The 23,016-nt window shown below is 37.9% G+C and overlaps 1 protein-coding gene across 3 annotated transcripts in view; it reads right to left on the bottom strand.

Annotated features, from left to right (window-relative positions):
- Positions 1-7,889: 7,889 nt before the first annotated feature.
- Positions 7,890-23,016, bottom strand: part of PAPSS1 (3'-phosphoadenosine 5'-phosphosulfate synthase 1) — a 47,723-nt gene continuing 32,596 nt past the window's right edge. For all 3 annotated transcript variants that reach the window (XM_081333271.1, XM_081333270.1, XM_081333272.1), the window contains exons 11-12: positions 22,572-22,801; positions 7,890-8,728 (exon numbers count right to left, since the gene is read on the bottom strand). In XM_081333271.1, the coding sequence (XP_081189397.1) occupies positions 8,590-8,728; positions 22,572-22,801 (369 nt within the window). In that variant the 3' untranslated portion in view covers positions 7,890-8,589. The remainder of the gene's footprint in view (positions 8,729-22,571; positions 22,802-23,016) is intronic.

A 23,016-nucleotide genomic window follows, 5' to 3' on the forward strand; every position in this document is an offset into this window, starting at 1 on the left:
ATCATCTTCTAAATAATTTACCATAGAAAGTGAGTTCAACCACAGAAAAAGTTAGACAATCTGTGAAGCAGTGAGGATTATTTAATCTCCCACCCATCTATTACTAAGTACAGTAAAATGGATCTCATGTATACACCTGCAATGTTTTCACACACTTTTCACTCTCCAGTAGTGCGGGTTACTTAATTAGACAGCATGCAGATACAATAATAGTTTCAAATTCAGGCAGATGTTTTGATTTATCTTCCAAAGTGATCTCTCAACATTTCAGGGCCAATAGCCTCCCTCTGAATCAAGCTGCAAGGAACTACACCACATCCTTACTAACTAATCTTAATTATACTGGAAACCACAACTTTTCTTGATTATACTTTTAACAGCAAATATCAGGGGAACTGGATGGAGGAACACACATTCTAAAGGGCCATCTGGGAAAAACACCATTCAAAAAACTAAGCATTTTCAATCTATCCATCACTGGAAAAAGAAAAGAACAAAGGTAAGAGTTTCAGCATATGCAGCAGTCCATTAATGATAATATAAAATGGGTACTGAGGATGACATTTTCCCCAGGGGAAAGATTCAGCTCAAGAATCAAGTACTTATTTCAGTTCCACTGCAATTTATTTACTTGTATAGGATAAGACATACTGGATGGTTAGTTCCCCATAATGGCACTGTGCATTAGGAATTCCAAGTCTGGAAAAAAATTCCTTTGATTACTTGCAAGTCTCATTGAATATTATGGAAATGGGGTGGACTGGGGGGGATTTAAACTTGGGGACATTAATTGCCTTTTAGGAGTTGCAGATGTGACTTTAAAGTCCGATGCTAGGTTGCAGGGGAATTACTTCTCTGCTGCCCAACCCCTTCTGGCAAGCTGTACAAATACAATGTTTGTAGGTCAGACAATTGAAGGTTTATTATGAATGAACTTGGCTTACAAACTCCACAGGGATGGAAAAAGCATCATTTTCCATGGAATGCCAGAGGACTTTCCTGATGAAAATCCCTTTTGTTGATCAGCAGTTTCACCAAAGGGCTTCCCATTGAAGGATTGGAAGTGCTCAGCAAAGACCTCTCTTCAAGAGCCTGCAGCTCTACTGCCAACAATGACAGTCTTTGATCCTCCTTCTCTTTTGCCACATGGGAGCCAGTTTTTGCCTAGAGGCTTCTAGTTATGCATCTTTAATACATATTACATACACCTTGTTCTTATTAGAAACTTCCTTTACCAATGCATGCTTATATTATCTTCAGTACAAATACATTATTCTCTTGAGAAGTCCATAATGCTAGGAAAAGTAGAAGGAAAGAGACCAGCAGCAAGATGGATGGACTCATTACAGTGGCGATGGGTGTACCTTTGAGAGACCTAAAGGATGAGACTAAGGTTATACTGCAGAAAGTATATCTGTATGGTCGCTAAGAGTCAACATTGACTTGATGGAATATATTTAATCAGTAAGTTATATACTGTAAATCGAAGAAAATTATTTAATCAAACTGCTATGGTTGCTCCAGACACCTCCATATTTATTTACATAAAAATCTGCATATGCTAGAATTGGAAAGAGTCATTTAAGCCATTTATTCCAGCACCCCAGTGGATCCAAATTGAAATATTCTAGATGGCTATCTAACTTCTGCTTGAACAGATCTAGTGAGTGAGAGTCAATCATAGTTCTTGGGTAACTATATTATAACACTATTATATGATATTTTATCAATAATATACATTGTTTTAACCTTAATTTATTTCCTTCAAGCACTGAATGTATACTTTTATAAATATGCAGTCAAGTGAAAGAAGTATTGTATTAGTCTCTTTCTTATGTATAAATCCATTAATCTATTTCCTGCATTCTGAACCAGTCTTGATCTTCTTTTGTCATACCCTTTTCGGCTTTTGAAAGTTGTCAGGAGTCATATCCTTGGAGATATTTGGATATTGCTATTGGAGGTGTCCACTGACAAGAATGTCTCCCCACCCACCCTCCAAAAAAATCAAGCTGGTGCCCCTATTGCATGCTTGAAGGCCAACTTTTTTTAGCAAAAGCATTTTAGGCTTATAAACCGACCCATAGCACTTTACAGCAGTATTGGGTGGTTTGCTATGTAAGCATTATTTGCATATTGACCCCAACAATCTGGGTCCTCCTTTTACCAACCTCAAAAGGATGAATATTGAGTCAACCTTGAGCCATGTCAGGATCGAACTGCAGGCTGTGGGCAGATTTGCCTGCAGCATTGCACTTTAACCAACGCACCACCAGGAAACATATATGAAGTGATGCTTCAAGCACCTGGTTACACCTATCACAACTCTGGCTGCTATCACATTTTCTCTCCTACTTTTAATGATCTCTTGTTAAAGGTAAATATTCACAGTTCCTTCAGTGTCTCTACTAGTATTTAATTATAACCTCTGATCATCTTTTTCTCTGTTCAAGCTAAAGGTTTAAATTTTAAAACACTATATCTCAAGCTAGGCTCTAATAAATGAAAAATAAAATGGAGCTATTACTATCATTACTTCCAACTATTTTGAAAGAATACTTTATAAGGGCAACATATAATTCAAGTTTTTGCAGCCATATCACACTAATCATTTACATTCATTTTATGCTCAAGTATTATTTAAAAATCTTGTTCATATTGTCAGATGTAGGATTCCCAATACTATCCCCATGCATTAGATTTCTCTTTCTTAGGGTGAAAAAAAATTTCATTTGTCCTTATTTATTTTGTTTTTTGAAGCTTCTTTCTCTAAAGAAGCTTTCTCTTCTTTCTCTAGACCTCTCAGCGGCTTTTGATACCATCAACCATGGTATCTTACTGCGGCGCCTCAGGGGGTTGGGAGTGGGTGGCACTGTTTTACAGTGGTTCTCCTCCTACCTTCTGGGTCGTTCGCAGTCAGTGTTGACAGGGGGACAGAGGTCGGCCTCGAGGCCTCTCGTTTGTGGAGTCCCTCAGGGGTCGGTCCTCTCGCCTCTCCCGTTCAACATCTATATGAAGCCGCTGGGCGAGATCATTCGTGGTTTTGGGGTGGGGTATCATCAGTACGCTGATGATACCCAGCTTTTTATTTCCACCCCAGATCAACTCAGTGATGCCCTCTCTGTGATGTCCCATTGCCTGGAGGCTGTGAGGGTCTGGATGGGGAGGAACAGGCTTCGTCTAAATCCCAACAAGACCGAGTGGCTGTGCGTATCGGCATCTCGGGTTGTCCATTCTATTCCATCGTTATCTATAGGGGGTGAGGTGTTACCCCCCGTAGATAGGGCTCGCAACTTGGGTGTCCTCCTTGATTCACAGCTCAATTTTGAAGATCATATAGGAGCTGTGACTAGGGGGGGGGTTTCCCCAGGTTCGCCTGGTGCGCCAGCTGCGGCCCTATTTGGACCGGGACGCCCTACGCATGCGCTCGTGACCTCTCGGATAGACTACTGCAATGCTCTCTACATGGGGCTGCCCTTGAATGCCACTCGGAGGCTCCAGCTGGTGCAGAATGCAGCCGCACGAGTTGTGATGGGGGTCTCCCGATACTCCCATGTAACACCTCTGCTCTGCGAGCTGCATTGGCTTCCAGTTGTCTTCCGAGTGAGATTCAAGGTGCTGGTGATGACCTATAAAGCCCTAAATGGCATGGGTCCGGGTTATTTACGGGAGCACCTCTTGCCGGCGTTAACTTCCCATCGCCCTGTGCGCTCCCACAGAGAGGGCCTCCTCAGGGTGCCGTCGGTCAGGGAATGTCGACTGGCGGCTCCCAGGGGGAGAGCATTCTCTGTGGGCGCGCCTGCCCTGTGGAATCAGCTTCCAGTTGAGCTTCGGATGGCTCCCGACCTTCGCTCGTTTCACCGTGACCTGAAGACTTGGTTGTTTGAACAGGCCGGCCTGGACTGAGGGATTGGATTTTAGAGTTATATTTTAAAAATTTTAAATTTTAGAATGTATTTATTACTTAGGGCTATTGATTTAATCTTATTTTAATTTTTATATCTTGTGTGTTGTTAGTGTTTTTTGCCCTGTACACCACCCCGAGTCCTTGGAGAGGGGCAGTATATAAATCTAATAAAATAAAATAAATAAATAAATCATAAGATGGTTTTGAATTTTATTTCTGTTTTCTAGAAGATTGGTTATACTATTTGATGTTATGACATTTACATATTTGCCCTCTCTGCCTGAAAGCCATTATTATTTTTAATAAGAACCCAGGATTCAACCTTATGGCACCCTACAAGGTATCTCAGGCCAATTTGATAGGAACTATTGATGATCACCTTCAATTAAAAGTTAGTAAGACTCCTTATTGACAAATCCATACTGGCATCCAATAATTAACCTTTCTTTTCAAGATGCTCAAAATTAGGACTTGCTTAGTAACAAGAGTATATGCCTAACTCTTTCAAATCATCTATTTTTGAAGGCTTTTTATTCATTTAGGGAAGTATTGGTTCCACAGAATAAATAAATTTTATATAACATAATTTTTTCTAAACAGTTTATTTTTGCTATTTAATCCTTTCTTGTAACTGGATTTTATGCAACTAATAATATTTTGCAGTAGTTTTTAATTAGGTGTTTTGAATTGGCTGAAAAGTCTAGAAAAGGGGCTTCATTTGTAATATAAATAAAGATAAATAGATTCACAAAATGCCAGCAATGTTTTTCAAACTAATAAGATTAGCAATGAGCAGCTATCTGCATTTCTGGTTTTGCCATTTCATTTTATGCTCTGCAATTTGTATCATTTATTCCTAAAGGCAAATCTTCCAGATGCACATCACTGTAATGGAAGCACACAAAACAATAAACTTATTTTAAAACTATCAGGAAATTATGCCATTTTGATGACAAAGTAGGAAAACATGATATCTGTCTTAACAATTTTCTGGCTATGAAAACATGCATTTACAGAGATGACAAAACTGAAGTCACAGAGACGTAAATCATTATTTTATCTATTTTTAATTGCGGATATAATAGTATTTACAACTCAAATCCTTTGGTGCTGCTCCAGACTTTTGTTTTAATAGTTTTGTTTGCAACAATTCCAGGTCTGTTCATATTGAGCAATCCAGGCTGTAAAACTCAGGGTCCTAGATCTAAGCCAAGTTCCTTAGCCTTCACTGACAGAAAAAACGTCTACATCTCAGTTCAGAACTTTGATCTTGAGCGTGTATAGCTTTAAGAGGAATTGCTTAGCAATTCCATCTTGCTAACAGGCCTATATTAGGACAGAGTTCTCAAATGGGATCCTGTGACTCTAAAATAAATGAATTTGAGTGACCAACCCCATGGATACAGCTGGCAGGCTACAAACTGGCAGGGGTCCTGATGACTGCGAAGTGAGTCAGACCTGTCAAAGTGAGGACTGGCAATTTTATTGTGGGGAGGGGGGACATGAACAGGCAGCTTCCACTTCCTGTTCCTGAGGATAACATTTCGGCACTTATGCCCAGAACTCTCTTCTTCTCTAGTGTAGTAGCCATTCATTTAACAGAATAACAGTTAGAAGGGACTTTGGAAGTCTTCTAGTCCAACCCCTTATTCAAGCAAGAAAACCCTATACCACTTCAGACAAATGGTTCTCCAATCTCTTTTTCAAAACCTCCTGTATTGAAGCACCACAACTTCTGGAGGCAAGTCGTTCCACTGATTAATTATTCTGTTAGGAAATTTCTCAGTTCTAGGTTGGTTCTCTGCTTGATTAGTTTCCATCCATTGCTTCTTGTCCTACCTTCAGGTGCTTTGGCGAATATACTCTTTCTTCTTTCTGGCAGCCCCTTAGATATTGAAACACTGCTATCATGTCATCCCAGCCCTTCTTTTCATTAAACTAGACATATCCAATTTCTGTAACCATTTTTTGTATGCTTTAGTCTCCAGTCTCCTAATCATCTTTGTTGCTCTTCTCTTTACTCTTTCTAGAGTCTCAACATCTCTTTTACATTGTGGTGACCAAAACTGGATGCATTATTCCAAGTGTGGCCTTACCAAGGCATTATAATGTGCTATTAACACTTCATATGATCTTGATTCTATCCCTCAGTGGATGCAATAGTCCAAATATGGTCTTACCAAGAGATTATAAAGTGAGGTGATCTTAATTCTATTCCTCTATTAAAGCAGCCTAGAATTGCATTGACCAACTTTGCCTAGGCAAATCCAGAGCAGTTTCAGAACTGAGCCACCACATCCACCCATTTGTCCCATATCATGGAATCCGGTAGTGACCTGCAGTTGACAAGAGAATGAAAGACAGCAACAGATCCCCAACAGTTACACCAGACAACAGATTATTTATTACATTTATAGGCCACTCACTGTTGCAGAAACTCTTAGCCACTATTAGAATTAAATGTAGTTTGCTTCATTTTTCAAGAAACAACTAAGGCACAATCATTTAAGGTATATAAAAACTTGATTTCTTTTTCATGTCTTGAACAGGAACATACCCAGTTTATGCAAAGGTAACTGAAATCTCCCATTATAAAGTCTTCTTTGCATTCTGTCAAGCACCAGGGAAATCAGGAGATCCAGGCAGTTGAATGTGGTATGAAGATTTATTTTAAGCTTAAGCTCTCTACAAAAATCTGAACTACTAATAATCAAAGCAATTTGGTGGTAGATAAGGAATTCAAGGTGGGCTGGACTTAGATCTCTTATGGGCGCAAAGAGACTCACGACTTATGATGCATTTGACCCCCTCCCTCGGGTTCATCCTGGTCATCTCCTACACATGGCTTTTTTATTATCTGGAGATTGTCCTCAATGTTCTTATCAGCTGTGTGGCATCAAACCCCTAGCTCAAATTTCAACTGCAGGCCTTCTAATGTATACTCCTACGATCTTTTCACAAATGAGTACATTCTTCATATTGACTTGCCCATTGGAGGATTGCCTAATTTTAACTATGAACGTTCCCTTTTTCTTACTAATATTGAATTGTGGCCATTTTTGGCCATGGTTGCAGTGTGTTCGGGTCACACTTGCCACTTTCCCACCTTGTTGCTTCCAACAAGCAAAGTCCCCAAGGGAAGCCAGATTTGCTTAAAGACCCTGTAATTCACACAATCCTGGCAAAAAAGACCATAAAATTAGGCATCCCTCACTTAACATTTACAACGGAAGCTCTGGTCCCACTTGTAATTGTTAAGTCGTGGACTGCCTACTGTACATTCTAAGTAGATGGATTAAAAATGGTCGTTAGGATTCTGTTTATGCATGTGAAAAAGCTGATGCATGGAGCGAAATTCTTTATGCTTGTTTGTTCTTGGTATTTTTTCTTCATCTATAATTGCAATACATAATCTAAATTATTAAGAGTATTTGCAAACTTCTTTTTATAGAATCTAATTCTATGTTAGTTGTCTCTACAGACCAGTATTCCTTAATCTCGGCATGTTTAATGTAGGTAGACATCAAGTACAACAATTCCTCAGCTAGCTCTCTCCAGGGTTGCAAACAAACGTGTGTGTTTTTTTCAGTCCTATCTGGAGAAATCAAGAACTGAGCATAAAACCTTCTTGCGTGCTTTGCTATAGGACATGCTCTTATACAAACTTTCACCTTTAGTTTTAAGAAACTGGTACTTTAAGGACACAAGGTGTATAGTATCAAAACAATTTCTTGTACTTCGCCAGAAATCAAAATTCACATGTGCACCTTCTACAATAACAAGGCTGTTCTATGTTAATCAGTTAACTTGCAGCCCCCAAATATCAAAATGTCAAAAGATCAAAGCAGGTATTTTTGAAGCAGACAAATATCTTTTTTTTTTCTTTCCCTTCTCCAGAAGGGTAATCATTTGTGTTTAATTAGGAGCCAACCCACGGAGCTAAATGAGACCGAAGCTTAAAGAATAATCGTACCAACCAAAATGATTTTTAAAAAGCACTATATTGAACAGAAAAGATTAAAACAAAAGTTTGAAAGACAGTAATAGCGTTACAATCACCAGAAATATAGGAAACAAAATTAGCGATCCATATAATCAGACTGCCCTGTTGTATTTCCCATAATTTTTACATGATTAAGAAAAAAACTAGGCAAAAACAAAAATCACACATTCATCAAACAACATTTAATTTCCAATCCAAGGCTACTTTGGAGATTCGATAGAAGAACGTCAAAGTCCAGACCAAAAGGTACAAGTGTGGTACATTAAAATCTACTTTATGATGATCAAATTCAGCACCTCCTTCTAGCTCATGTAATCAGACTGAAATAGTTATTCCTTAAATTATAAAACACAGTGTTGGAATTCTATTACAGAAAGTGAAAGGAAAAAAGTTAAGTTTAGCATCCCAGGAAAGTGAGCTCAAATAAGAGGAGTAAATAGAATATTAAAACGAAAGATTTTTTTAAAAATCCTACTGTAATAAAAAAAACCGTAAATAAAAGAGGACATTAAAAAAACAGTTTGTTAGCAATATGTAACAAAACATGTAAGAAAAGCAGAGAATGGTTCCTAAGGAAGATATTTAGGAAAAGTTTTCTGACAGAAGCTGCAACAAAGCAGCATAACTGGGTGGTCCCCTGTCTTGTGTCAAAGGTTGATCTGCAATTAATAAGAGCAGCTTAAACTTTTTCCAAGGTTTGGTAATACTCTGTCAGCACAGTCCATGCTTTAGGAGCCATGAAACCTTCAGGAGGATTTTGACCTTCTCTAGCCAGTTTGCGCATGCGAGTTCCTGAAATGAATTCAAAATCTTCATGGCTAAAATTAGAAAAAAAGAAAGAAACCTTTTAGAAATAATATGCAATAAGCTTCAATTGAATTTTGCTTGCATTTAAAGTAATACAGGCAGTCCTCAACATAAGGCCACAAATGAAACCAGAATTTCTGTTGCTAAGAAAGATGTTTTTAAGCAAGTCGTGCCTTTTATTGCCACAGTTGCTAAAGAGAATCACTGAAGTTGTTAAACGAATCACATGGTCATTAAACAAATCCTGCTTCCCCCATTGACTTTGCTCTTTGGAAACTGCCTTGGTAGATTGCAAATGGCGATCACTGCAATACTGGAAGGGTCTTAAGTGTGAGATCTGGTTGTAAATGACTTTTCAGTGGTGTTGTATCTTTGAATGATCACTAAATGAATGGTTGTAAATTCAGAGCTACATGTATGGTGTTCCAAATGAGCAACTTACAATCATGAAGGATACACTAGCAGTGACAGTCACTAAGCTTTTTACTACCCGGCTGTGGGAAGGCCATGCTCTGCCACTCTGGAAATATGTCATTCGACAATATTGGGATGAATGGTATATCAGTGAAAAGGGGATATAGGATTTTACAATTATCTCTTAGTATGCCAAATGTGCTCATGACACAAAAAAACAATTTGGAACTGCTGCAGAAAGCATTTTTTTCTGCACATTCAAAAATACTATACACAAATAAAATCTGCCACAAAACTGAACAACAGAATACCAGGTTAACAGAGTTGGAAACCTTGAAGGTCTTCTAGTCCAAACCCCTACTCAAGCAAGAGACCCTATACATTTCAGATAAGCGACTGTCCAGTCTCTTAAGAGTACAGTGTGGTGTGATCTGATTCAGTTTCTAGCTGGTCTTGCCACGCCTTGCTGAAGACATACTTTTTTATGTTATTGTTTCTTCCTTCCATCCCCCACCCTGCCTCGTATTCTGTGCTTCCAAAAACATTCTACATCCTATGGTTTTTTTAAAAAACAAATTCTGTTGTGTTTCTGTGAATTTTGGACACTTTTCGTCTTCCTGAAGCCTGCCAATATTTACCTTCTTCTATGTGGATATTCTGGTTCCATAAATATTCTTCCTCAGAAAACAAAATGTATTATTTGTTCATAAGATACCACCTATTTATTTATGTTACACCTTAAACTTAATTAATAAAAGCTACTTTTCCTAGAAAATAAAGTATTTGCATCCAGTCAACATCATGACACTTTACAAATTGTCAAATGGGATACACAAGAGAAAAAAACAAAATAAAATATCCAGGTAGCCATGAGATACATTATTTACCTAGATTTTTATTAAGCAAATTAAAAACATGTAGCCTCAACAAGTACAAATGCAACACAGAATTTTAAGTCTCCAAAGCAAAAGTAATTAGTCAACAATAAAGAGAAATGTTTTAACTTGCTTTTTCGCTCAGCCTGTTCCGTCTATGTTTTAGTCATTTTCAGCTGATCCATCTTAAATATAAGCCAAATGCTGACTTCAGTTGGATATGGCTCAAGACAGAAGAAAATGGAACCAAATGTATTTGGGGCTAATTTGCTTGTCTGAATGTTAAAGTATACTTAGCAAATAAAGAACAAGTCTTCTCATGGTACGTGCAAAAGATTAACAGCATAATCTTTGAACTGGATGGGTACAAAGTTGTAAGGATCACTGCAATTCTCAGAAATTATCCCAGACTGTCTGTGCAAAAAACTGTGTAAAATACTATTAACAGTTTAGACCTGGTAAGCTCATGGTCTACCCATTTTGAAAAATCTGTGCTAACAATATCTTATTCCAACACCAGATAAAAGTTCTGATCTTAAAAGCCTTACAAGATGTATATGGAACTGATCTGTTCCCGAGTTCTGGACAATTTCTATGACTTGGGGCCCAAAACACCAGGAAAGCATTAGGTTGCCTACTTCTGCAGCTCCAATGGTGGAGGATTCCAGTAAGTGTCTTCTTCTATATGTCACATTCAAAAATCTAACAATTCATACAACCTATCTGATGCAATCCTGGAACTCTGAAATGTCTTTTTAAAAAGACAAATGGTTGTCCAATCTCTTCTCAAAAACTTCCAGTGTTCCAGCATCCACAACTTCTGAAGGCAAGTCATTCCACTGATTCTGTCAGGAAATTTCTCCTTAGTTCTAGGTTGGTTCTCTCCTTGATTAGTTTCCATCCGTTGCTTCTTGTCCTGCTTTCAGATGCTTTGGAGAATAGCTTGACTCCCTCTTGTTTGTGGCAGCCCCTGAGATATTGGAACACTGCTATCATGTCACCCCTCGCCCTTCTCTTCATTAGTTCTCCATCCAAGTTCTCCACCCAAGATGAAACTTTCTATTTCACTATGCTTTTGGAAAATTGATCTTTTTTTTAAATAACCACTTAATAAGTGGTTACTTTTTAATGGTTTTGTTTTTCTAATGAACTATCCTTGGTAATATTTAAAGCTTTGTAGAATCTCTTTTGACTTTGAGCCTGACCATTTTTGAAAAAAAGAACAAATCTCATTCTAATAGTACTTTCATATATTCAGATTATGACTTGTCTATTTACATTTATTGCTTATGAACATTTATTTATTATATTTCTATTCCATCACACCTAGCCAATCTTGGCAGACCTCAAAATGTCAAATTGGGTTATTTAGACCTCGGGTTAATACCTAGATGGGAGATCAAAATGGGAAAGCTGTGGATATAAACTAGGGAGGGAAGTGAGAGGTACATGCTTCAAAAAGACAATCAAACACTGTTTCATATTGTTGCTCTGAAAAAAAACATTGAAAGAGTGAAGTTCTGATTAAAGAAGAGCTTACTACTTGACCAGTAATTGGAGCCGTCTGATAATATATATATATTAATAATAGCAAATTTGTGTGCTTTAAAATTTAGAAAAAATATAAAGTATTTGGAGAAGATAAATGTCATCAGCCAGTGTGAAAGAAATTTCTTGAGCTTTTGTTGAAAGTTGATACATAGGTATCAACTATATTTCTCTTGTGAGACCATTCCCCAAGTAAGACCTCACCCAGTATTATTTTTTGGTTTTATATTCCTTGCTTGCCCTGCTCATTTGCCAGAAATATTTCAAACTACATTTAGGTCTAGCTGAATTTTATATTTCTGTTATTACCTATTCCTTTCCTTTATTTCCTATAGCTAAAGGTTTCCCCTCTCCATTGTTTCTAACTCTAGAAGGCAGTGCTCATCCCTGTTTCTTAGCCAAGGGAGCCCAAAGACATTTCCATGGTCACGTGGCCACCGTGACTGTATTCTGAGATACACAGAACATTATTACCTTCCCACGGAAGTGATACCTATTTATCTACTCGCATTGGCATGCTTTCAAACTGTTAGGTGGGTGGGAGCTGGGGCAAGTAACGGGAGCTCACTCTGTTGAGAGGAGCTCAGGTTTTCTAGCTGACGAGCTCAGCATCTTTAACTGCCGAGCTATTCTGTGCCCAAAATTATTGCAATAATACTTTTAAGGAGTTTTTCCATGAACACCTAGCGGCTATCGAAAGACCTCTCTCCTATACTGCATTTATGACAGAGAAACAAAAAATAAAGACATATTTCCTAGGAATCAAACAATGGATGCCATTTTAAAAAATAATACCATGACTATGATATGTCTATGCCAACTCAAAAGTAGGAAATTTTGAAATTTTGTGATATATTTGTGATATAATTGGACAATGCTACACCCAAAGGTTGTCACATAGGGGGCCTAGTTGATATATTTAGTGTTAACAACTCACTAGTGCTCCATGTTCTAACTGCATTGTTCTATATGCAATTTCAACAACTGTACTTTTGCATATATTCTAATATCTATATTCTGCAGCTCCTAATTCCTAAGATTCCTAAATGTCTTACTATTTTTAATAAGCAACAAAGTCAACAAATTGAGAAAGGAGTTTTTGCCTAAGTAATGAACTCACAATGGTAAGCTCATGGTCTACCCATGAGCAGAATTATATGTGGGTAGTTTTAAGCCATGCCATCTTACAATGATATTTGTACTGGATAGCAATTGTGCATAAATTCAGATCTCTGAAGAAGAAAGATTACAGAGGCCTTTCAAAAAAAAAAAAAGCCAACACATGCTTCATAATAAGTATTAATGAAAAACAGTTTATTTTCCATTTAATCTGGCATTCAAAATGTACGGTATTTCAGTTTGAGGAATAAACTATACTGAGTTACTCAAAAGACGTTTAATGGAAGATCTGAACTAGGAATAAACAGTGCAAATTAGAGACATTTCCTAATTGAATCAAGTGCCAAAAGATACTGCTAATGTGTTTTTTATCAAGCATTTCTGTATAACAGACGCAACAGCAGCTATGGACAATCTGTGTCATTAAAATAAGTGAACAAATGTCTGGATATTCTGCACAAATATAGAACTGTCTGACAACTTCTCAAATTGCAAATCAGTTTTATAAAACTTCAGGGTAAAGAAATAGGATGGCACAATATGATAGATAAAATCTTTGTTACCAGATGGGGAAAACTGTAGAACTTTGGTTGGTATCGTGAATATTAAATATATAAATAAAAGTGAGAGTGACTAGCGTATAGAGTAACAAAAAGAACATTTTAAAATACTTACATAAGTAATTCTAGCACTGGAGCCCAGGCAGTAGCAAATTGCAGCAAAGGCAAAAACTGGTACTGGGTCAGCTCTTGTTTGGCCATGTGACCAGGGACAAAAAAAAATCCCTTCCAGCTTCTCGGAGTACCAAAGGGCCCAGGGAAGTCACAGAGTTAAAATGGCGGCCATTTGCAACAGAGACTGAATGCACGTCACATGGCTACAGAGGCCTATTTTTGGTCGCAATTTTGAATTTCTAATGTAAGTTCCCTTTCTGAATTAATTCATTTTTGTGAAAACTCGCTAAATAAATGTTCATACCTAGGGGAATCCCTGTATTTGCTCCTTTTAAATGGAGACATCAAGGCTTAAAATGTCTAAAGTTTATACTCTACCACTGACCTAAGAGCAAATCCCATTAGGAAAGAATATATATTTTACTCATATTGACCCATAGACTGTTCTAGAATATACGCATTTACAAATACATGCTGGCTACTGCTGTATAAAACCTGTATAATAGATTAGGAAATCCCGAGTGCTCCGTCAAGAAACAGAATTCATTTTTCCAGAGTTTTCATTTTAAAAAATTTCATTGACTTACAAACCCGTATATTACAAAAGTCTAAGGGTAGTCTGCCACATTTTGTTTATAATAATATGTACCCCAAACAGCAAGATACTTCTAGTGTTACCACTATTACTTTTAAGAACAAGTCCCAAACGTAACCAATTATGGGAGTGTTATAGTGCCAAATTTTTTTTGTTTCAATTAACGTAACATTTAGGCTATTGTTCAGTATTGTCTGGGGGAGTTTCTTTGAGTCATTTTTTTATTCCTGGAAATTGCCTGGAATATTCCCTGCAATTTTGAAGCACAAGGCTTCAGAAGTGGTTCGCCATTGCCTCCTTCTTCCTAGGGCCAAACAAGAGTGAATGGCACAAGGTCACCTGCTACCTTTTTGTGTAAGGTGGGGCTAGAACTCACAGTCTCCCACTTTCTATCTTGATGCCTACTACACTACACCTAACCAGCTCTTTTTTCATTTGGAACAACTGACAAAAAATAATAACCAAAATTAGAGAATAGACTGCTAAGCTGATAGTACAATGCTCCAACTCTGGAAAAGGGAGACTGGTATGTTGTCACATAATTTATCTGCTCCCACTCCCAAACTGTGACAGAAAGGGAGATCCAAGAGCATTCTAATATTCTTGCCACTCCTACAGTTCTAACCATGGGAGGCCTAGCATGGCTTAACTGGACTAACATCACTCATCATTACAGGCAACAAATAGTCTTAACATTCTACTTCATTTGACTTCAAGTCACTATGCACATATTTATATAGAAAATCTGGCCTGCTATTTGGCAAGAGAAATGGAATAATAAAAGCCCATCAGTTTGTTCGGTGCTTTTTGATTAAAAGAAAAAAGGCAGACCTATTAAAACCTTACATTCTCCCACAGCGCCAAGTTGTGTGCATTGAATCCAGGCGGCTGGTATGCCTTCCCTTTGAAGGGGGATTTCAAGAGCGGCTCCCCAGGCACCTTCTCCTCAGAACATTTCGCCCTACATCTGGGCTGCATGCTACAGACACCATCCCAAATGGGAGTTCTGCTTTCACATGTTGCCAGCCATCCTTCCTCCAATCCAACTATAGTAAACACATCTTTTCACTCTAATTAATTAGAAAGATTGGAAGACTTTGCTCATCATAATGCTTTTCCACACTGTGTCTCGTAGATGGAGATGGCAGAAGACGTAGGGACTGAATTCTAGGGCAAGGAGACGCACAGGTTATCAAGTAAAGAGACATTTCCTTTAGGCTTGCAAAAATGTGCTACCCATGATCCAGAGCAAGCTCCTTTTGGTAATTCCTGGGAGGTTCATACACTACAAAGGGTAAACTCTCCTTGAAATAAAAATGAAAACAAATACTATATGATTGTTGTTGTTGTTGTTGTTAGTTATTTTTGCCATCAGCTTTTTCCAGATATTGTTGCTAGCAGTGCCTTATTCACACAACACACACAAGCAGCCACACACAAAAGCAACGAAGTAAGTATGATATACAGTCATGGCCAAAATTGTTGCCACCCCAGAAATTTTTCCAGAAAATCAAGTATTTTTCACAGAAAAGTATTGCAGGAACACATATTTTGCTATACACAGGTTTATACCCTTTGTGTGTATTGGAACACAACAAAAAAGGGAGGGAAAAAAGCAAATTGGACATAATGTCAAACAAAACTCCAAAAATGGGCTGGACAAAATTATTGGCACCCTTTCAAAATTGTGGGTAAACAAGATCGTGTCAAGCATGTGATGCTCCTTTAAACTCACCTGGGGCAAGTAACAGGTGTGGGCAATATAAAAATCACACCTGAAAGCAGATAAAAAGGAGAGAAGTTCACTTAGTCTTTGCATTGTGTGTCTGTGTGTGCCACACGAAGCATGGACAACAGAAAGAGGAGAAGAGAACTGTCTGAGGACTTGAGAACCAAAATTGTGGACCAATATCAACAATCTCAAGGTTACAAGTCCATCTCCAGAGATCTAGATTTGCCTTTGTCCACAGTGTGCAACATTATCAAGAAGTTTGCAACCCATGGCACTATAGCGAATCTCCCTGGTCGTGGACAGAAGAGGAAAAATTGATGAAAGGTTGCAACACAGGATAGTCCGGATGGTGGATAAGCAGCCCCAAACAAGTTCCAAAGGAATGCAAGCTGTCCTGCAGGCTCAGGGAGCATCAGTGTCAGCGTGAACTATCCGTCGACATTTAAATGACATGAAACGCTATGGCAGGAGACCCAGGAGGACCCCACTGCTGACACAGAGACATAAAAAAGCAAAATTACAGTTTGCCAAAATGTACTTGAGTAAGCCAAAATCCTTCTGGGAAAACATCTTGTGGACAGATGAGACCAAGATAGAGCTTTTTGGTAAAGCACATCATTCTACTGTTTACCGAAAATGAAATGAGGCCTACAAAGAAAAGAACACAGTACCTCCAGTGAAATATGGTGGAGGTTCAATGATGTTTTGGGGTTGTTTTGCTGCCTCTGGCACTGGGTCCCTTGAATGTGTGCAAGGCATCATGAAATCTGAGGATTACCAAAGGATTTTGGGTCGCACTGTAGAGCCCAGTGTCAGAAAGCTGGGTTTGCATCTGAGATCTTGGGTCTTCCAGGAGGACAATGACCCCAAACATACGTCAAAAAGCACCCAGAAATGGATGGCAAGAAAGCGCTGGAGAGTTCTGAAGTGGCCAGCAATGAGTCCAGATCTGAATCCCATTGAACACCTGTGGAGAGATCTTAAAATTGCTGTTGGGAAAAGGTGCCCTTCCAATAAGAGAGATCTGGAGCAGTTTGCAAAGGAAGAATGGTCCAAAATTTTGGGTGAGAGGTGTAAGAAGCTTATTGATGGTTATAGGAAGCGACTGATTTCAGTTATTTTTTCCAAAGGGTGTGCAACCAAATATTAAGTTAAGGGTGCCAATAATTTTGTCCGGCCCATTTTTGGAGTTTTGTTTGACATTATGTCCAATTTGCTTTTTTTCCTCCCTTTTTTGTTGTGTTCCAATATACACAAAGGGAATAAACCTGTGTATAGCAAAACATGTGTTCCTGCAATACTTTTCTGTGAGAAATACTTGATTTTCTGGAAAAATTTCTGGGGTGCCAACAATTTCGGCCATGACTGTAACTATACTCAAATTGTTTGTTGTCGTGAGCATGACTAAAGGGATCTTAGCTACTAGAGCCTGGACTGAGACATTTTTTGTCCTTCCTCTGGGCTATCCGCTTGGCTTCAATGTAAAGTACTGGGGTCTGAAGAAGCAGGGCAGGAAGAATACTGACACTTTTGAACTTTGGTGTTGGAGAAGGCCAACCAAGAGAAGAAATAAATGGAACAAACAATTCAATCCAGAGTTCTCACTAGAGGCACAAGTAACTCAAATTTTCATACCTCAGACACATTATGCAAAGACCTTCGTTTTCTGGAGAAGGTTCTAATTCTAGATTCCATTTCTCTTAAGGAAGTCATGGCATATGTGCATAAGGCTAAGCCGTTGCTCTTTACTTATAATTCTATAAAATTATTACACCATTTTCAAAAATTTACTACTTGAATACCTTTGCTATTTGCAATCCCATCTTTTTTTCCCTTTTAGATCAGTTGGATTATAAATCTATGGGCAGGCTTTATTTTGTTTTTAATTATCTGTAGCATATCACAAGTGTTAGGTGTTTTGTATGTTGCTAATGATCATTTGTAAATCAAGCAATAGTGTAGTGGCTTTGCAAATTTCTAATTCTCATGAAACAGCTATTTTTTTAAAAGAAAGAAGAAAATTTTACTTAAGGGTAATTTTTGCTCTACCTTTTTGGTTTTGCAAAAAGTTTTGGGTTTTTTTGCAAAATTCTTAGTTAATATATTGTTTCATGATAAGAAATATGTCTTTCCTACCACTATGAAACACAAATAGCAGCCAAAATTAATTTTTTTGGCTCTTATTAAATCTTAAGTAAATCAAAATCTATATTTTCTTTGGATTGCCTCAAGTAAAAATTAATATCTCATGTAAATCATAAAAATGGCACTGATGAGCTAACAATAGCTGGTGAGCTGCTTCTTTCATTTGATTGATTTTATTCGTGATTTCATCATAATCATAATAGTAAAGTTGGAAGGGACCTTGGAGGTCATCTAGTCCAACCCCCTGCTCAGGCAGGAAACCCTATACCATTTCAAACAAATGGCTGTCCAGTCTCCTCTTAAAATCTTCCAGTGTTGGAGCATTCACAGCTTCTGGAGGCAGGTTGTTCCACTGGTTAATTGTTCTAACTGTCAGGAAGTTTCTCCTTAGTTCTAGGTTGCTTCTCTCCTTGACTAGTTTCCATCCACTGCTTCTTGTCCTGCCTTCGGAAGCTTTGGAGAATAGCTTGACTCTTCTTTGTGGCAGCCCCTGAGATATTGGAACACTGCTATCATGTCACCCCTAGTCCTTCTCTTCATTAAACTAGACATACCCAATTCCAGCAGCCGTTCCTTATATGTTTTAGCCTCCAGTCCCCTGATAATCTTTGTTGCTCTTCTCTGTACTCTTTCTAAATTCTCAACATCTTTTTTTATATCATGGTAACCAAAACTGGATGCAGTATTCCAAGTGTGGCCTTACCAAGGCATTGTAAAGTGGCATTAATACTTCACGTGATCTTGATTCTATCCCTCTGTTAATACAGCCTAGCACTATGTTGGCTTTTTTGGCAGCTGCAGCACACTGCTGGCTCATATTTAAATGATTGTCCACTAGGACTCCGAGATCCCTCTCACAGTTACTACTATTGAGCAACCTACCCCCTATACTATACCTGTACATTTGGTTTTCCTTGCCTAAATGTAGAACCTTACTTTTTTTCACCATTGAATTTCATTTTGTTAGATAGCGCCATGTTCAAGTCTGTCCAGATCCTCCTGTATCTTAAGCCTGTCTTCTGGAGTGTTGGCTATTCCTGCCAGCTTGGTGTCATCTGCAAATATGATGAGTTCCCCATCTATCCCTTCATCCAAATCGTTGATGAAGATGTTGAAGAGCACTGGGCCCAGAACAGAACCCTGGGGCACCCCACTACAAACTTCCCTCCATGTAGATGCGGTTCCATTGAGGACTACACACTGAGTATGGCCGGTAAGCTAGCTACAAATCCATCTGGTGGTGGTGCTGTCTAACCCACATTTTTCTAAATTGAATTTAATTTGATTATCTGACTTTGATTATTTTTGTTGCTCCCTGGAAATAAGTAAGTAGTCAAAAGATCTTGAGGAGAGACAGTTTGGTGCAGTGGTTAAAATATCAGACCGGAAACCAGCCATGAGTGCTAGTCCCATCTTTGACACAGAACCAGTTGGGTGAACTTGGGTCAGTCATTTTTTCTCATCTGTAGGAAGGAGGCAATGGCAAATCTTGCCAAGAAAACTGCAGGGACTAGTCCAAGTAGCTGCCAGGAACAATGGCTTAAAGGCATGCACACAAAACAAAAACAAAAATACATCCTGAGTGTCTTAAAATTTAATCCAAACCGTTCAAGAAAGGAAAATGGAACAGAGATAATAAAAAATGGTAACAGAATGAGTCCAAGGTCTCAGAATCTATCTAAATCTTCTTCTCAGCACAACTTCAGTTATTTTCATATGCTTTTAATTAACAGCTGCCTTTATTTCATATGACATCCTGCTTCCTAACCACAAAACCCTAATTCTCTGTTTACTCTGTGCAATTTTGTTTTGTTTGGGATGCTGAACATAATATTTTTTTGAGAATTAAGCCCCCAAATACCTGTCACTTAGACAAGTGAGCTGTACTCACTAAAACCAAAGGGCAGCAAATGACAATATAGTGGTTTTTAAGACACTGGGATGAGTATTAAACAAATTTCTGCTGGATATTTTTTTTGATGAGCCTCTACAGATTTTCAAGAATCAATGGGGTACTGTTTGATGTCAATAGCATCAATACTATTTACCACTATGCCTAAAGGTCACAGGTCCTCCCCATCCCTTGCTCTAGAAGTACAGGGTTTCCAAAAATTAAACTTTTGAAACAATTAAGCAGGACTGGGGATTACTATGGTATCCCCATGGCTATGCTCACTTAATTTAAGATGTAGAGAGCTCTGGAATCTGACTGAGTTTTGCTTTAATTATAAAAGCAGAAAATGCACTAGACTGCCAGTCAAACATCCAAGTAAATTAGCATTGAAGTTAAGTGCTGGTTTTTATAATTGTTCTTTTTTATATTTACTGTGTTTTGTACATATGAAATTAACATACAAATATGAAATAGATCTCCTTAAAGCTAGTTTCTGTTACAAACATAAAACCTGCAATACAGGTAGTCCTCGACTTATGACCACAATGGAGCCCAAAATTTCTGCTGCTAAGTGAGACATTTGTTAAGTGAGTTTTGCCCCATTTTACAATCTTTTTTGCCACAGTTAAGTGAATCAGTGCAGCTGATAAGTTAGTAACCCGGTTGAATCTGGCTTCCCCACTGACTTTGTTTTGTCAGAAGGTTGCAAAAGGGGATCACATGATCCTGGGACACTGAAAAGGTCAGAAATATGAGCCAGTTACCAAGCATCTGAATTATGATCACATGATCATAGGGAAGCTGCAAGGTCATAGCTGTGAAAAACGGTCCTGTGTCACATTTTTCAGTGCCACTGTAACTTTGAACGGTCATTAAATGAACTGTTGTAAATCAAGGACTACCTGTAGTGAGAATGTGCATTAGATTGCTCATCAATGCCTATCCCAGGGGTCAGCAACCTGAAACAGTGAAAGAGCCACTCGGAAACGGTTCCCTCACAAAAGGAAAAACTGGGAGCTGCAAAAAAATGTGTGCACATGCGCGCATGCGCAGAACAGGATTTGACTGAAGAGTGGAGCCAAGGCAAGATATGCACCTACCCTGCATATTTGAATTGATTGGTTGAACTTTTTTAGTCCCACTTTTTTTTTGGACTGCACATAGCAGAGGACTAGGAGCCGCAGGAGACGGCTGAAAGCCGCGGGTTGCAGACCTGTGGCCTATCCTATACTGAGGGGGGGGAATCACAAGACAAAATGCTTCATTTTTAAAAGAAAATACTTATTGCTGTTTTTAGTAGCAAATACTTTTTTTCTGATGATACTTTCAGACACTCAGATGTGATAGTGATCAAAGTTTCCATTTGGATCTAAATTGGAAAGTGAGATTATGAGGCAAAAAGGAATTAGCGAGTGGCTTACATAAGCCATTCCGACTTTTCTCATGGTTTTATGATATGACCAAAGTTAGGGGGGTTATTGTGAAATAGTACTTATTATATTAAAAACACAAACCAGGCAAGCTCTGGAATGGCCAGAATTAAAAAAAAATATCCTGATGTAACAGCAAGAAATTATGGATAATGTAACAGACCTCAACTCACAGAATGCTATATAGAACAGACTATAATTATTTTAAAAGGTTGCACATTTAAGCCCTGAGGAAACTTAGAGCATTGTTTCATCTCCCCTTCTGTATAATGCCTTTAACTGATTTAAACTTATGGTCCTTCAGAAGAATTAATTACTTAAACCACTTTGTTACACACACACAATGGGGCAAAATTATGATGAGTACAATCCACGTTCAGGATTATGTTAATATAATGTAAAGTGTTAAAGTAACAATCTAATGCAGAGATGGGAGGTTTTTTGCAGCTACATTTTGCAACTGGTTTTTTTAACAACAGTAAACTGACTTCTGTTTTCTGCACTGGTGATGGTTTTCAGTCGTTTTTCTCCAGTGTTGAATTTATCAGCCAGATTTTTAGTCTTTTCTTAAAGAAACAAAATGGAGGTTGTTACATAATTGAGAGAAGAGAGGCAACAATTTAATTCCTCAACTGGCTGTAGAAAATAAAAAACTGAAAATCCTGCCCCCAAATTAATTCAATCAATCATGTAATAACTGTTCCTTTCTTCAGCTATGAAAAATGTGTTGCATTACATTAAATGACAGGAAGTATGTTAAAATGATATATTTCAAATTACCAGACTCTATTCTCTCATCAAGAATAACTATGTGAAAATCCATGCAATAGATTACCAAACCCTTATATAAAATCAGCAGCACTGCAATGAGTATATATTCCAAGATAGGATTATTTATACAGAAAAAAAATATAGACAAACTTGTAGTTTTCATAGATGAGAAAATGTCAGTAATAACAAACATACTAAAACTTTAAGCATGTAGTTCAAAGCTTGTCAAATGGTTCTATAGTATCAAAAAGAACTTTATTCCCAAATGGAGAGATTAAAATAAAAAAAAATTGCAGTATGCTCTACAGTATCATGACAACCAACATTTTCCATTATAAATGTGAGAACAATCTTTGGGCCAATTCCAGGCCACCCAGAATAGTAAAACAACTATAGATCATTGGAGCTTCAAGCTTTTAATTAATTTAGACATAAGTCACAGGATATAAGAAGTTAAAATGTATGGTATGGTTTCAAATTAAAGGTTTATAAATTATACAGAAAATGAACTGAATAAAAGGCCTCAGAAATAAGAATTTCTTTTGAAATTAAACAATTTATGGTGAGATATAATGGCATGTAAAACCAAATCCCAAATCCATACCCAAAATATTATGTGGGACATTCATTTTTAAGCCCACCTCCCTTAAAACTTACTATTGTGAGTCGTAGTAATCCATGCACTTCTTTTTCTTATTATACGCTGCCACTCTGAAAGGTACAATTTCCAATGTTATCAAGCCTGGTGCCATAGTCAGGACTTTGGCACCATGGGTTGGATCATAGAGGTCTTTTCCAGTCTCAGGATGTGGCATTCCAGCAGGATCTCGGCCTACTATATAGAAGTTTGCTCCAGCTACCATTCTCGCTCTGCAATGCCATTGAACCTAGAAAAAGATTCAAGATATTAGCAAAAAGCAGAACTTGAAAAGAAGGTGCAAGAGACATAAACATGATCTCTAATAGATAAGAGAAAAACAGGTGTCTTCTGATCAAGGGCACATCTACTATGGTTGTCATCAACTTATTTACTGTGTGTTACAGACACCATCAAAAAGTCTAATGCATAAAACACTGCATGGCAGTTTGTACAGCAGCTTTA

This window comes from Vipera berus (genome assembly GCF_964194415.1).
Source record: "Vipera berus genome assembly, chromosome: 7".
NCBI classification, from domain to species: Eukaryota; Metazoa; Chordata; class Lepidosauria; order Squamata; family Viperidae; genus Vipera; species Vipera berus.